The 12607-nt window shown below is 54.5% G+C and overlaps 1 protein-coding gene across 8 annotated transcripts in view; it reads left to right on the top strand.

The window, feature by feature from the left end:
- The first annotated feature begins 8249 nt into the window (after positions 1-8249).
- Positions 8250-12607, top strand: part of TLE3 (TLE family member 3, transcriptional corepressor) — a 48716-nt gene continuing 44358 nt past the window's right edge. For 4 of the 8 annotated variants that reach the window (XM_070377360.1, XM_070377358.1, XM_070377357.1 and 1 more), the window contains exons 1-4: positions 8252-9267; positions 9846-9946; positions 10480-10543; positions 11485-11529. In XM_070377360.1, the coding sequence (XP_070233461.1) occupies positions 9244-9267; positions 9846-9946; positions 10480-10543; positions 11485-11529 (234 nt within the window). In that variant the 5' untranslated portion in view covers positions 8252-9243. Of the gene's footprint in view, positions 9268-9845; positions 9947-10479; positions 10544-11484; positions 11530-12607 lie in introns of all 8 variants that reach the window. The other 4 variants (XM_070377356.1, XM_070377354.1, XM_070377361.1 and 1 more) reach the window with 2 other exon arrangements.

Here is a 12607-nt window from a genome sequence, read left to right as displayed (position 1 = left end):
AACAATGTCGGTCCTTCAGACTTTCAAAATGAGTTTTTTTACAGTTCTACTCCAACCTCAAAATCTGAAATGGTCTTTCTGCCTTATTTCCTTCTTTCTTACCTCAGGAGCCCCCTCCCTTTTCTCCTGCCCCCATCTCCATGTTTCCAGAATTCTGGGTCTACCAGCAGTCTGGACCGTCAGAGTCTCCAGCTCTCTTTCCTCTATACCCTTACTTTTGCCCCAGCCCACCCTTTTTAAGTTGCTCCAGGCTCCCTCCTGCAGGACCTTCATTCCGGGAAGGGAACCTCCAAAGCCAAAGAATACATACATACATCATTACTGGCCCACCCCTCCGTCGTTGAACTCCACACAATCTCATCCTATTTAGCCTTTCACTTGGATTTCTTTCAGAGCTGAGCCAACATCTACTTTCCTGACTACTTCCCAGTGTAACACAGTTGGCCAGAGGGGCCAGGCTTAATGTCCCCACTTGGAGGAGCTACCAGGAAATCCCAGGACCTTGTTGAGAGCCAGCCCTTCATAGAGAGACTTTATTAGAACTACTACATGATTACTGATTTGTAGGGCAACCTTTAAAATGGCTTAAACTCTACACAAGGGAGGATGCCAGAGCTAGTTGGTTCTAATTACTTTCTGGTAGAGACAGCACTAAGAATAGAGAAAAGAGTAGAAAGGGGGTCTAAAGACCTTGATCCAGTGTTTGAAGATAGAGGGTCTGAGTTCAACAACTGCTTCTTCATGTCCTACACACGTGATACCTTTGTGTATCTCTGTTTGCTCATCTGCCAAAGAGGAGCAGAGAGCGCTCCTTTGCTCGTTAAAGTTAGATGAGACAGGTTTGCAGGGCTCCTCGACCTCAGTGTGATGGGCATCTGGGACTCGGTCATTCTTTGCTGTGGGGGCTGCTCTGTGCACTGCAGGATGTTTAGAGTCATCCTTGGCCTGTACTCAGTAGATGTCAGTAGCATGACTACCCTCAATTTTGACGACCAAAAGTGTCCCCAGATATTGCCAACATCCTCTTAGGAGCAAAATCCCTCCTGGTTGAGGACCACTGATATACATGAATACACTGTATAAACAAACTCTTCACTATTATGGCCTGTATGTGACAAGCCCACTTTTATCAATTCATTTACTAAAAGGATAGAAAGCTGAGACCAGATTTGGAAGTGAACATCAAAGCTCTGAGGCAAATACAGACCTCCTCACATCTGCACCCACCATCACAGACCAGGTGGCGACAGTCCCCTCTCTCAATCCTTCAGCCTGACCCAGAGCACTCCCCACTGCTGGCTCTGCTGGCCCGTATAATTCTTGCGGCATGAGCCTCACCCTTGTGAAGTTGGATGCATAATACCAGCAAAATATTTCTTAATCTCCTAAGCCTCCACTTTGAATCCTGAAAAAGGAAAGAAAGAAATGGCACAAATCTCTTAATTAGGACGCCCAATCACTTCGATAAATATTTACCCAGTTCCGGCATGAGGCACAGAAACCCTGCCCCCTTAGTCAATGGAGGTCAGCAAAGTGCGCCTTGGGAACAGCAGGATGCGGGGGAATTCGGCTTTGGATGGAATGCTGGGAGAATGTTTCCAGTCTTACACTTCTCCTAAAGAGAGGTAAACAAACACATTCCATGCCTCCTCTGTACAGAGTCCCAGGTGGACACCAGGGGCTCATTAAATTATTGCCTGGCTTCCTTAGATTTCTGGAGAGATGTGGTGGCCTCCTCTGCCAGTTGCACCATCAAGCAAAGCAAACCATCCCCAGCATTCTCTAGAATGTCTTGGCTGACCACCTTTGTCCCTGTCTGGAACTCTTCCCCTTCCTCTGCACTTAGCCACACTAAGCACCACCCTCTACAGGCAGCTTCCCTGATTTTACTTCTATCTATCCCTTCTACCCAAAACTGCTCCCCTGCATAGACCCTATTTAGTTCTTAGGGCCCACATACAGCCTGGAATTAGAGGCTGTCTGTGCTTGTGTATGTTCCAAAGGTTTCCCTTAGACTTTGGTACCTCCAAAAAGGTCTTAGAGTAGACTTTCTGTAAACTCCTGCCAGGTAAGCAATTAAGGGTCACTATTCCCATTCTACAGATCTGGAAACTGAGACCCTAGGAGTTTCCGGGTCTTCCCCAGAATCTGGCAGCTCCTCAGGCCTCTTGATTCAGGCTGGGGCTGCCAGGCATACTGAGTGGATTCCTCTCTTCTGACCTTAGGAGACTTTAGAGACATTTCACTGGAGCCCGAACTACAAGTGGGGATGATGGCAGGGGCCTTAGGGAAGGGAGCCAAAGGCCTCTTTCAGGTGGCAAAACACAGAAAGGATTCAGGGAAGCAGAAAGCACCCAGGCGCAGGCTAAAGGGGACAGGTCCCTGTCAGCAGCATTTGCTCATCCTGGTCCCCTTTACCCACTGGAACTTTTGTCCATCCTTCTGGGCTAAGCTCAAGCTCCACTCTCCCAGGCAGCCCTCCCAGGAGCCCCTTTCACAACTCCTGTTCTCCCTCAGAGCCGGACTACTTTATCCTCACATACTTCATTGTTGTGGCTGGCCTTCTCAGAAATGCTACGGACTCCACTGCTGTTTATCAAATTTCTCTGCCTCCAGAATTCCCCACCCACCAACCCCCCAAAGCTTAGCTTTGAATTGCCTTTGGCCCTCCCCCTCCCACACATATCTCAAGGGTCCTTGGGCAGTAGGGATATCCAAGGACATCATAGGACCATGATAAAGAACGGGAATTCCAGAGAGTGAGGGGAAGGCCTGATGACCTCTGTGGGGGATGAGGCGTGGGGCCAGGGTGGGGTGGGGGGCGGGTGAGCTTCAGTGAGCTCAATGTTCCCACGTGGGCTTGGCTACTGCCTGAATTATTCCCCTCAAGGGTTGGGGCATTAGACCTCCCTCATCTCTGCAGGCACTCAGGAAATGTGTAAGGAGTTGAAGAATGTGTAAGGATGGTTCTGCATCATCATCATGGCCAACATGGCTATTATTGATCACTTAATGAGCCAGGCTCTGCACTAAGTACATTGCATGCATTATCTCCATCCATCCTTGGAACAACTCTCTGAGGTGGACAGGACTGTTATCTCCACTTTACAGATGAGGAAATGGAGGCTTAGCAAGATCAAATACATCCCTCCAGGTCACATAGCTGGGACCAGCCAGAGAATTGGAAGTGGGGATAAGGAGACCCTGGGAAGTTCCCGCCCTCCTAGAGCTCAGTTCCTGTCCCTGAAATAAGGTGGTTGCAGAATGAGCTCTACAGGGGCTCTGTCTGGGACTTCCTAGGGGCCTTCCTGTTTCCTGTGGTCTGTCCTGTGGCCCTAATCTGCATTCCCAGGAAAGTCAAGCTTTTGGAGACAGTGGAGTGTGGGGGTGAAGACTCTGGAGCCATACTGCCTGGGTTCAAGTCCATCAGCCACTGAAGTGACTTTGGGCAAGTCATTGTACATAGCATGTCAATTGCCCCCCACCCCCAACCCCCTGTATAACAGGGGTGATACTGATAGTACCCACTTCATTCACTGTGAGAGGATTAAGTGTGTTAATATTTGTCAAGTGCTTAGAACAGTGTCTGGGACAGAGTTAAGCACTATGTAAGAGTTTGTTAAATAAATAAAAATTCCCTTTCCTTTTACTTTGTGGTGAGGTGCTCACTTGTGGAGGAAGGCTGGGGATGACTGGTGGATAGGGGTGGTGATGGTGAGGGGACAGAACTGCCCTAGCAATGGAGTCAAGGGCCAACCATCAGAGGAGACTTACAGAATCAACCAAATGGGAGAGGACAGAGAAAGATTTCTCTTCCCTTTGTGCAGTCCCAATGACAGACCTTGAGAAAATCAAAGCCAGTGGAGGCTGTGGGGGAAGGGATAACACGGAGTGATCTGAAACCCACCCAAGGTACTGAAAGTACAAGTGTAGTCACTCAGTGGTGTCTGACTCTTTGCGACCCCACGGACTGTAGCCCGCCAGGCTCCTCTGTCCAGTACGATTTCCCAGCGAGAATACTGGAGTGGGTTACCATTTCCTTCTCCAGGGGATCTTCCTGACTCAGGGATGGATCCCTAGTCTCCTGAATTGCAGGCAGATTCTTTACCATCTAAGCTGCAAGGTACTGAGTTCTTCCTCAAATTGGAGGCCACAGCCCTGTGGCTGACCTGAGTCAAGCCCTTTGATTCCTGGGAAAAGGAGAAACCATTTATTAACACTCTAACGTGCTTGACAGTTAATTTTTAAAAGCCAGAAAAGCAGCTCTTGGAGCTGGTGAACAACTGCCCACCAACCACCTCTCACCCCCCAATGAAGGGCTGGGGAACCTCCGCTCTGCAAATCCAGGCCAGGCTTTCTGTCTCACCGGGTGACTTTTGTATATGTGTGTGTGTGTGTGTGTGTGTGTGTGCCAGGAATTCCTCTCCCACGTGGGGTGGACTCCGAGGTACTCAATTAAGCAGCCAATGAAAAGTCAGCTCTCCAGTAGCAAATGACCCTGACACTTCTTGTAACATAAACAGTTGAAACGTTTCCAATTAGAACTGGAGACAGAGACGTTTGAACTCTCTCTCCACTCTCCTCCTTCTTGAAAAATAATTGTCAAGCACTTTGGGCGGGGTGTCCTATACATGTTTTTTTTCTTTTCTACCTCGAGCATAAAGAATTATTTTTCTCCCTGTTTTTCCTAATTTGTGGTGTGGCAAGGTGGGGGGTAAAGCAGTGGCCATCTGAAAGGAGAGCTGGGCTAGTTGCTTTTACCTCTCTGCTCCTCTACATGCTGGAGGCCAGACACCCAGCAGACCTGGGAATGATGCTCTGTGAGGAGCCAGTGGAAGCCCAGCGCTGGGGAGCTGGGCCTGTGACCTCATCGCCAGACCCTCAGTATGAATGAATGAATGAAGATGAATGAGTGAATGCCTTTCCTTTAGCACATATTCGCAGGGGTCCAGCTCCTGCTATCAAAGAGGACGCTGAAGTTGGCTGTTGAACCGGTTGCCCTGGACTCGAATCCTGACACCTATGCCCAGCTTGGGGTAAATTACTGGACTTTCTAGGTCTTCTCCTTTACTCTATAAAACAAGGCTACCAGTCAGGCCGCTTCCTTCGGGAGTGCCTGGGTAGCAGTGTCCTGCCTTGTACATAGAAAGGGCTTTGGCGCCGCTATTATTTCAGACTAGGTGGTGGGGTCCTCCAGTGGAATCCTGCCGAGAAGGCGACTCTCTGCACGAGGGCTCCAAGGTTCCAGGGCTGGCGCTGAGGCTCACAGGTGAACTCGACGTGAGTCTACCAGGCAGGAGGGCACTGGCTCAACGACCCGGAGAGTGGTCGTCCGGCTAGGAGCGACACCAAACCCCAGACCGCTCTTCTGGCCCCGATCCAAGTGGACCCGACCTAGGGGCTACGTTTGTTGGCCAACTGCGGGCGGACGCCAATGGAGCCAGTCTTAAGTGAGAACGGAGAGAGGGAAGGCCGGACCAAGCGCCGCATCCCGGGCATCTTGAAGGCATTGTGTTTAATAAATCCCGGCGAGACGCACACCCACTCTCTCCCCCGACCCCTCACTCCCTCTCAGCTCCCAAATCGAGACCTGCTGCGGGATCCCAAGTTTATGGGGTTTTAAAACCCCCCTCCACTTTGATTAGCAGCTTCAAAGAGCTCCCTTTAAAGTTTGCCCCCTTCCTCGCCCCCACCTCCCCTTTTACGGGCCACCCCTCCCCCATCACTCCTTCTAGACCTCTGGACGACAACAGAACACACAATGCAAGTTTGAAAGAGGTGAGGATGGGTGTACTCTTTAGGCTTCCTCCTGAACGTGGGCCGTAGAAATTACCTGTTTAAGGCTTGCACAGGAGTCGGAGAACCGTGGAGTTTGGTTTTTTCCCCTTCTTTCTTTCTGCCCAGCCCCCCTTCTTTTTTTCTTTTTTTGGTTTGTGTGTGTGTTTTTACCTTTTATTATTTAAATTGATACGTTTCATTACTAGGGAGAAAAATAAAATATTCCTTTGATACACAAAATCAAATTGATATTTAGCCTCTGCTTACTTTTTTATGCATGGCTCCTTTATACCACATGGTAGTGACAGATTGTTTGAGCTGGAAGGAAAAGCCATTCAAAGCTAATTAAGCAGCCATTCCAAGCACTATTTGCAAGCGGGAGGCTCAGAAGCCTCGGCATTTGTCAGCGCTCCCCCACCCCGCGTGGTTTTGACTGACAGCCTTGGTCGCCGACTGACAGGGCTCGGCAATTTAACCAATCAGTAACTGAGACTCTCATCAACCGTCTCTGATTGGTCTTCTGAGCCTCGCTAGGGGGCGGGGTCTGCGGCCCCCACGTGGGGGCAGGGGCGAGAAAGGGGCGGGGCGGGTGGGAAGCGGGTGCGCCCACCCGTGACGTAAGGGGGAGGGCAGAGAAGGGGGAGGGGGGAAGGAAGCTCCAAAGAGGAGCCATTTTGTGTCTAATGAATGCTGCGGCCAGATGCTCGCATCTGTCGAGCCGGGCTTCTCCCCACCCCCCTCTTCAGTGCGTGGCGCACACGATTTATGTTTTTATTTAGGAAAATAAATAAATGAAGAGAGGAGCGCGGTTCGGGACTGGCGGCCGGAGGGGACGCGGGGAGGCTCAACTCCGAGGCGGGCGCTCACGTGTAACTCCCAGCGCACCGGCCTCCGAGCGCCCGCTCGCTCTCAGCTCCTCATTAAAATGCAAAAGCGAACTCCAGCTCCTAATGAGGGGAAAATATAGATCCCGGGCCCGCCGCCGGCCCCCGGGTGCGTGCGGGTTCGCGGAGATGTTGGGGAGGGGGGCCCAAGTGGGCCCCCCGCCCGTAGGTGCCCCTGCGGCCCAGGGCGCGGCCCCCCCCCAGCCCCCCGACGCTCGAGGGCCGCGTCCCCCCGGCCCGTCTGCCCTGACGTAACCCCGAGCTCAGTAGATGGAGGCTATGGGTTTGCGGGCAAACTGGCCCCCGGAGTCGAGTGGCCTGTGCGACCGCGCGGGGAGTCCCGGAGGCGCGGAGGTGGGGGTGGGAGAGGAGCGAACGGGGGCGGGTGAGCGTCTGCGCCTCCCGGGGCGTCGAGGCTGGCGGCCGAGACGCCCACAGGCTCGCACGCGCGCCCCTCTGCAGGCTTCCGCCGACGCCGTGACACTGCCGGGGGCAGGCTGAGAAAACCGGGTCGGAACTCGAAGCTCCCGGGCTGGTGGGGTAAGGCCGCCACCGCATTCCCGACTCCGCTTCCCTGGCCTCGGCGCTCACTGGGCAGCTGCGGCGAAGGCGTAGCGGTCTACACCGAGAAAGAGTCCCCGAGTGGGGACAGCGCGGACTGTGCAGGGTGTCCGCGGACAGACGGGCCCTTCTATCTGCGCAGCCCGCCAAGCAAGAGTTCCTCCGACATGTCCTCGCGGGCAGCCGCTGCACATCAAAGACGCTGTTTATTTGGCTTTCCGTAAAGGACAAATGAACAAAGAAGAAAAGCTGGGGCCGCGGGGGCGGGGATGGGGGTGGGTGAGCAGAAGAAGGGGCAAAGAAAGGGACACTCTCAGTTCCCAGCAAAATTAAGGTGGGAGGCAACTTTGGGAGCCACCATTTTATCGGTCCTAAATCTTGTGAAGTGAAAACATTAAAGTGACAAAGTGATTCTGTTTGTTTTATAGTATCTAATTGGGCTGCTTTGCAGACCTAATGAGATTAGAGGGAGGAATCGTTCGCCGCCACTGCAGAATAAACTGATACATTGCTACCAGCCACAGGTTTTGAGGACTGTACAGCTTGTCTCTTTTTCTTTTGTTGTTATTCTGTCTTTCCTCTTTTCCCCTCCCGCCAAATGATTATTTGCTAGTATATCGTGGGAAAAAAAAAAAAGAAGAAGAGGGGGGGAAAAAAACCCCAGCAGCCCTGGACTATAATATATATCTATTTATTATATGTCTTTCGGTTAATTCCTGATCTGAGGAGCGCTGTTTTTCACTCCCATGCGAAAGTCACCAGCGGGTAGGGCCTGATTGCTACTTTTCATGCATAGTTTTAGACACAAGAGGGCATTGTGACGTTGCGCCCGGCGGCGCCCAGTCGCAGGCCGAGTCCGGCTGCCCCACGTGGGGGCCCCGAGCTCCCATTGGCCAGCGCTGGGCGAAGCTGCCACATTATTTTGTTACTTTTCAGTCCCTATTTGGAACTGCTCTCGCGGCAGTTCAGACCTCGTGCTCGTCCCACTCGCCTGTCTGTGTGTGGTATCCGCAGGTTCGGGGTACTTTTTTGGTGTGTGTGTGTGTGTGTGTGTGTGCGTGCGCGCGTTGGGTGTGTGTTGGGGGTGGGGGGGAGTGTCGGGGCGCGGAGAGGAGAGCCGGGCCGAGGCGAAGGAAGGAAGCCGCAGAGCTCCCGGGTCTCGAGCTGCGTCTCCCCTCCAGCGCTCTTCTGCCTGCGCGCTCCGAGGCGGCGGTGGCGGCACCGAGCGCTCCTCGCTGGGGACTCGGCGCTCGAACTGGGAGCAGCGAGGACACCCTTGCGGCGGCTTCTAGTGCCTACTGGAGTTAGAATGCCAGGGCGGTTGATTCCCACCCACTGAACCCGGAGTTTCCTCCTCGGCCCTGGGAAGGGCTTGCAGTGGCGGCGGCGGCGGCGGCGGCGGCAGTAGCAGACGGAACAGCAGGCTTTCCTCTCCGAGGGGGGGCGTCGAAGCGCCAGCGCCGGGCTCCCGCCCTCACCCTCCGGCGCTCCTGCGGCCCCAAGCCGCCACCTCGGTGCCTGCCTCCTTCCTCTTCTCGCCGAGAGCCGCCCCTGGGATCGGACCCGTGCGCCCCGGATGCTGGGGCTGCCCTGGCGCGCCCCCACTCCCGGCGCGACGCGCTGAGTGAACCGGAGGGCGCCCGCGCTTGCCCCAAGAGGGGCCCCCAGAGTCGGGACCCCGCGCCGGACCCGCCGGGGAGACGACGATGTCCGCGCAGTCCCCGGCTCTGACGCGCTCCACGCAGCGGGGGGAAGGCGGCCGGCCGCAGCTCGCGGAGCCCTAGGTGCACAAAGCCCGCGCCCGCCGACGACTTTGCCGCCTGCTCCTCGGCTCTTTGTCTCCGCTTGGTGCGGGCGCCGGACTCTGGGATTTCGGTGCGAGATCGGGCTGGGGGGGCCGGGGGCGAGCTCTCGGTTTCCCGGCCGCCCCCCGCTCGGGTTTGGCTCCCCCCTCCCCCACACCTCCCCGGCCCGGGCTCTCTGCGCTTCCACGCTCTCGGAATCACGACCCCTCCCTGCCATGTATCCGCAAGGCAGACATCCGGTGAGTAATTGCAACTCGGTTTATTTAAGCATCTATCATGGCAGGGTAAACGAGGCAGTTTATCTGGCACCTCCATTTTGCTTGTTGCTACCTTTATGGTATGTGTGTGTGTGTGCGTGCGTGTGTGTGTGTGTGTGTGTGTGTGTGCGCGCGCGCGCGCGCTCACACAAAGGATGGGGATGGGGGGGCGCCGTAGAGAGAGGAGGTTAATTCCGCCCTAATGGCGTGAGGGGCTCCCAGTGTTCCTGGGGAACTGTTTGTTTTCATGCTGTCTCCCGCCCCCTCACCTAAGTCTCCCAACTCATTCGTTGTGTCTCCTCTGTCCCCGTCTTACTTGGGAATAGGAGCCCCTTCGTAAAAGGGATAGGAGCCCCGCGGCCGAGAGGGAGAGATTAGGGCGCCCCCCTCCCCGTCAGGGACCGGAGAAACTTGTTGGGAAGGTTCTGGGCTTTGTGGGAGGCCCCTTTGGCAGAGGTGGGGGCGGGGGGAGACCGGGGAAAGCCGCTGAGGGGCCTGGGCAGCTTGGAGCCGGGTCTGACGCCCCCGCCCCTCCCCTGTCTTGTCCTGGCCGGCTTCAGGCTCCCCATCAACCAGGGCAGCCAGGATTTAAATTCACGGTGGCTGAGTCTTGTGACAGGATCAAAGACGAATTCCAGTTCCTTCAAGCTCAATATCACAGGTAAGGCCTGTGGGGGCCGCCCCGGGGCTGGCAGGGCGGGGGCATCCCCGCCGCGGCTCCTGCCACCACCCCTCGGGGACTGAGCGGGCTCTCGACCCCGGGGCGGCGGGGCAGCCCGGGCCTCCTCCTTTTGTTTCCCCTTTCCGAGCGCGGCGCCTTAACCCTTTGCTGCCGGCAGCCTCTCGGCTCCCCGTGCCGCTCCGGGGGTGAGGGAAGTTGAGGGATCCGGGCGCGAGCCGGCTCGCTCCGGGTTCTGGGGGTCGCGAGCCAACGTCAGGGTCCCGGCCCCCACCCCACCCCGAGCCCGGGATAAGTTCATTCGTTCGGCCGCGGGAAGTTTCAAGTTGTTACACTCCCCCTCCCTGTGTCGGGGACCCACGTCCCCCTCCGCCCGAGGCTGCGGGATGAGGGGAGTACCCCCGGGGGTGGGTGTCAGGAAAGTGGCCAAGTGGCTCTGAGACGCCCTAGGGGTTGGGGTCCCAGAGGAGGCTGTGCAGGCCCCAGGCCTGAGCCGGCTCCTCCTGCCCTCGTAGCCTCAAAGTGGAGTACGACAAGCTGGCGAACGAGAAGACGGAGATGCAGCGCCATTATGTGATGGTGAGAGGCGGCTGGGACTCGGCCAGGGTTGCGGGGGCCTGGGGAGCCCTGCCCAGCCTCCGCGGGGCGGCCCCCGCAGCGGGTGTAGTCCGGGTGTGCCATCCGACCCTTTTTCACCAGCCTCTGTCAGCCTGGGCCACTTGGAGGAGGGTGGGTGAGAGGAGGGGCAGAAAGAGAAACCCAACCCCTCTCCCTGTACACTACCTTTGTGCGCCTTTGATTTGTGTTCTGAAGGTTTCCCTGAGGGCTGGTTGTCCTGTCTCGGGGTTGGATAAAAGTCGTTCTTAGAGACCTCCTGGGAGTGTGTAGAAACTTCTCTGCTCTGCAGCCCTGGGATTTAGCCAGAGTGGGGCATAAGACCTCTCCCCTTCCCTCTCTCTCCCCAGGGGTTCCTGAGAGTGGAGGAGCCTTTTGCCTCCACGCTCACTCAGGGATCACCCCACTGAGAATCTCATGGACCCTGGGGCAGTGTGTAGACGTGTCCTCCCTTTTCCCAGTGTCTCTTCCAGCAAGTTTTAATCTTCTGATGGTGAGGAGGGCACTGGAGGTCCATATGTGGGACTCCCTGCACTGCTGTCCACATAAGAGACCTTGGACACATTGCTAAAGAACTCTGATAGGGCAAGCGGCCCCAGTGTTCACAGGATTGATTCCCTGTTGAACCCGAACGTTGTATAAACAGGATATATGGCACAGGCAGGGCTGGTGGGAGGGAGGGCCCAACTCTTCTTACACATAGGGTATTATTGCACATAGGGTATTCTGTAAGATGAGAACAACACTCCTGAGTCCTTCATCTCTTCAGCCCCTTTGTTAGCTGGCTTTGGGGTTTGACTTAAACTTCTTTAGCAAATGTATCCTAAAAGTACCATTTGGCCAAAGCCGATTCTGGAACACAGATTTTGGTGTTGTGAGTTAACGGCAGTTCTTTTTACTTTTAGTACTACGAGATGTCCTACGGTTTGAACATTGAGATGCACAAGCAGGTAAGTGCTTTAGGATATGTATCTAATTACAGATCCAGCTCTTGACAGGCAGGGTCTGAGGCTTGGTTGAGTTCTCAGACATGTTGAGCTTTTAGCAATCCGAGCTTATGAAGTTTGTCCTGGTCTTGGATCTTGGTGGAGGGGTAAGGAGCAAAAGGCAAGTTGCCCGTTCAGGATCCGCTTTACAAACTCCTGTAACCCAGAGGTGGCTGGCTGCTTTAATCTGTTTTAATGTAAAATTTACAAAAGGAAGGGCAGGAGGGTGTATGTGTGTGTGTGTGTGTTTGTATGTGCATGCGTGTGTGTGTGCGCATGTGCAAAAATGTGATGTTCTACCTTGATAAGATTAAACTTCAAGAGTCTTAAAAGCCAGGCTGAGCTGTCAAAATTTAAGGGAACAGGCTACCTACCGCTTAAAAATATAAATCCAGGATGAGTTACAGCCCCGTACCTTACGTATATGAGGCAACTTTCTCATCTCCATCGTAATGTAAAGGCTGCCTCGGTCATTCCCATTTTCCAGGGGGAAGCTGAGAGGTGAAGTAACAAGCCCAGGGGCAGCCTAGCTAGGACTTCTGAGATGGCTGGGGGTTGAGCTCAGCTTTGAAATCCTGAAGTCAAACCAGTTTAGCTGGTGTGTGATGGATATGTAAACTACCCTGTATCGTCACTCTTCTAATAACAGTATACCTCAAACTGGGCAAATACAAACACCTTTATCTCAGTGCATATCAGTAACTCTGTCCTGGGCGCTGGGCAGGGCTGTGGGAGAGGCCTGTTTGTATATTTGTATTCCGAGGAGAGGCCGCCTATAGTTTGGCTTGGCCAGCGATTAGCGTTGACTTGGCATGGAGAAATGGCGCGGGCCGGTGGTTCTTTTTAACAATTGGTGTTCTTGAAATCTCAGAAGGCTGTTGACTCATTCTAGCCTTTGGTGACCGTGACTTGAATGGATTTTCTGCTCTAAATGAACAGTGGTTTACAAGGTTTAAATTTTGCTCTTTAAGAGGGCAGGACCCAGGGCAGGTGAGAAGGGCAGGTGACCTCTGGAATGCTTGTAGATTCCTGCCTGCCCGCT

This window comes from Bos mutus, chromosome 10 (genome assembly GCF_027580195.1).
Source record: "Bos mutus isolate GX-2022 chromosome 10, NWIPB_WYAK_1.1, whole genome shotgun sequence".
In the NCBI taxonomy this organism is placed as follows: Eukaryota; Metazoa; Chordata; class Mammalia; order Artiodactyla; family Bovidae; genus Bos; species Bos mutus.
This window is presented reverse-complemented; position numbering and strand designations above follow the sequence as displayed.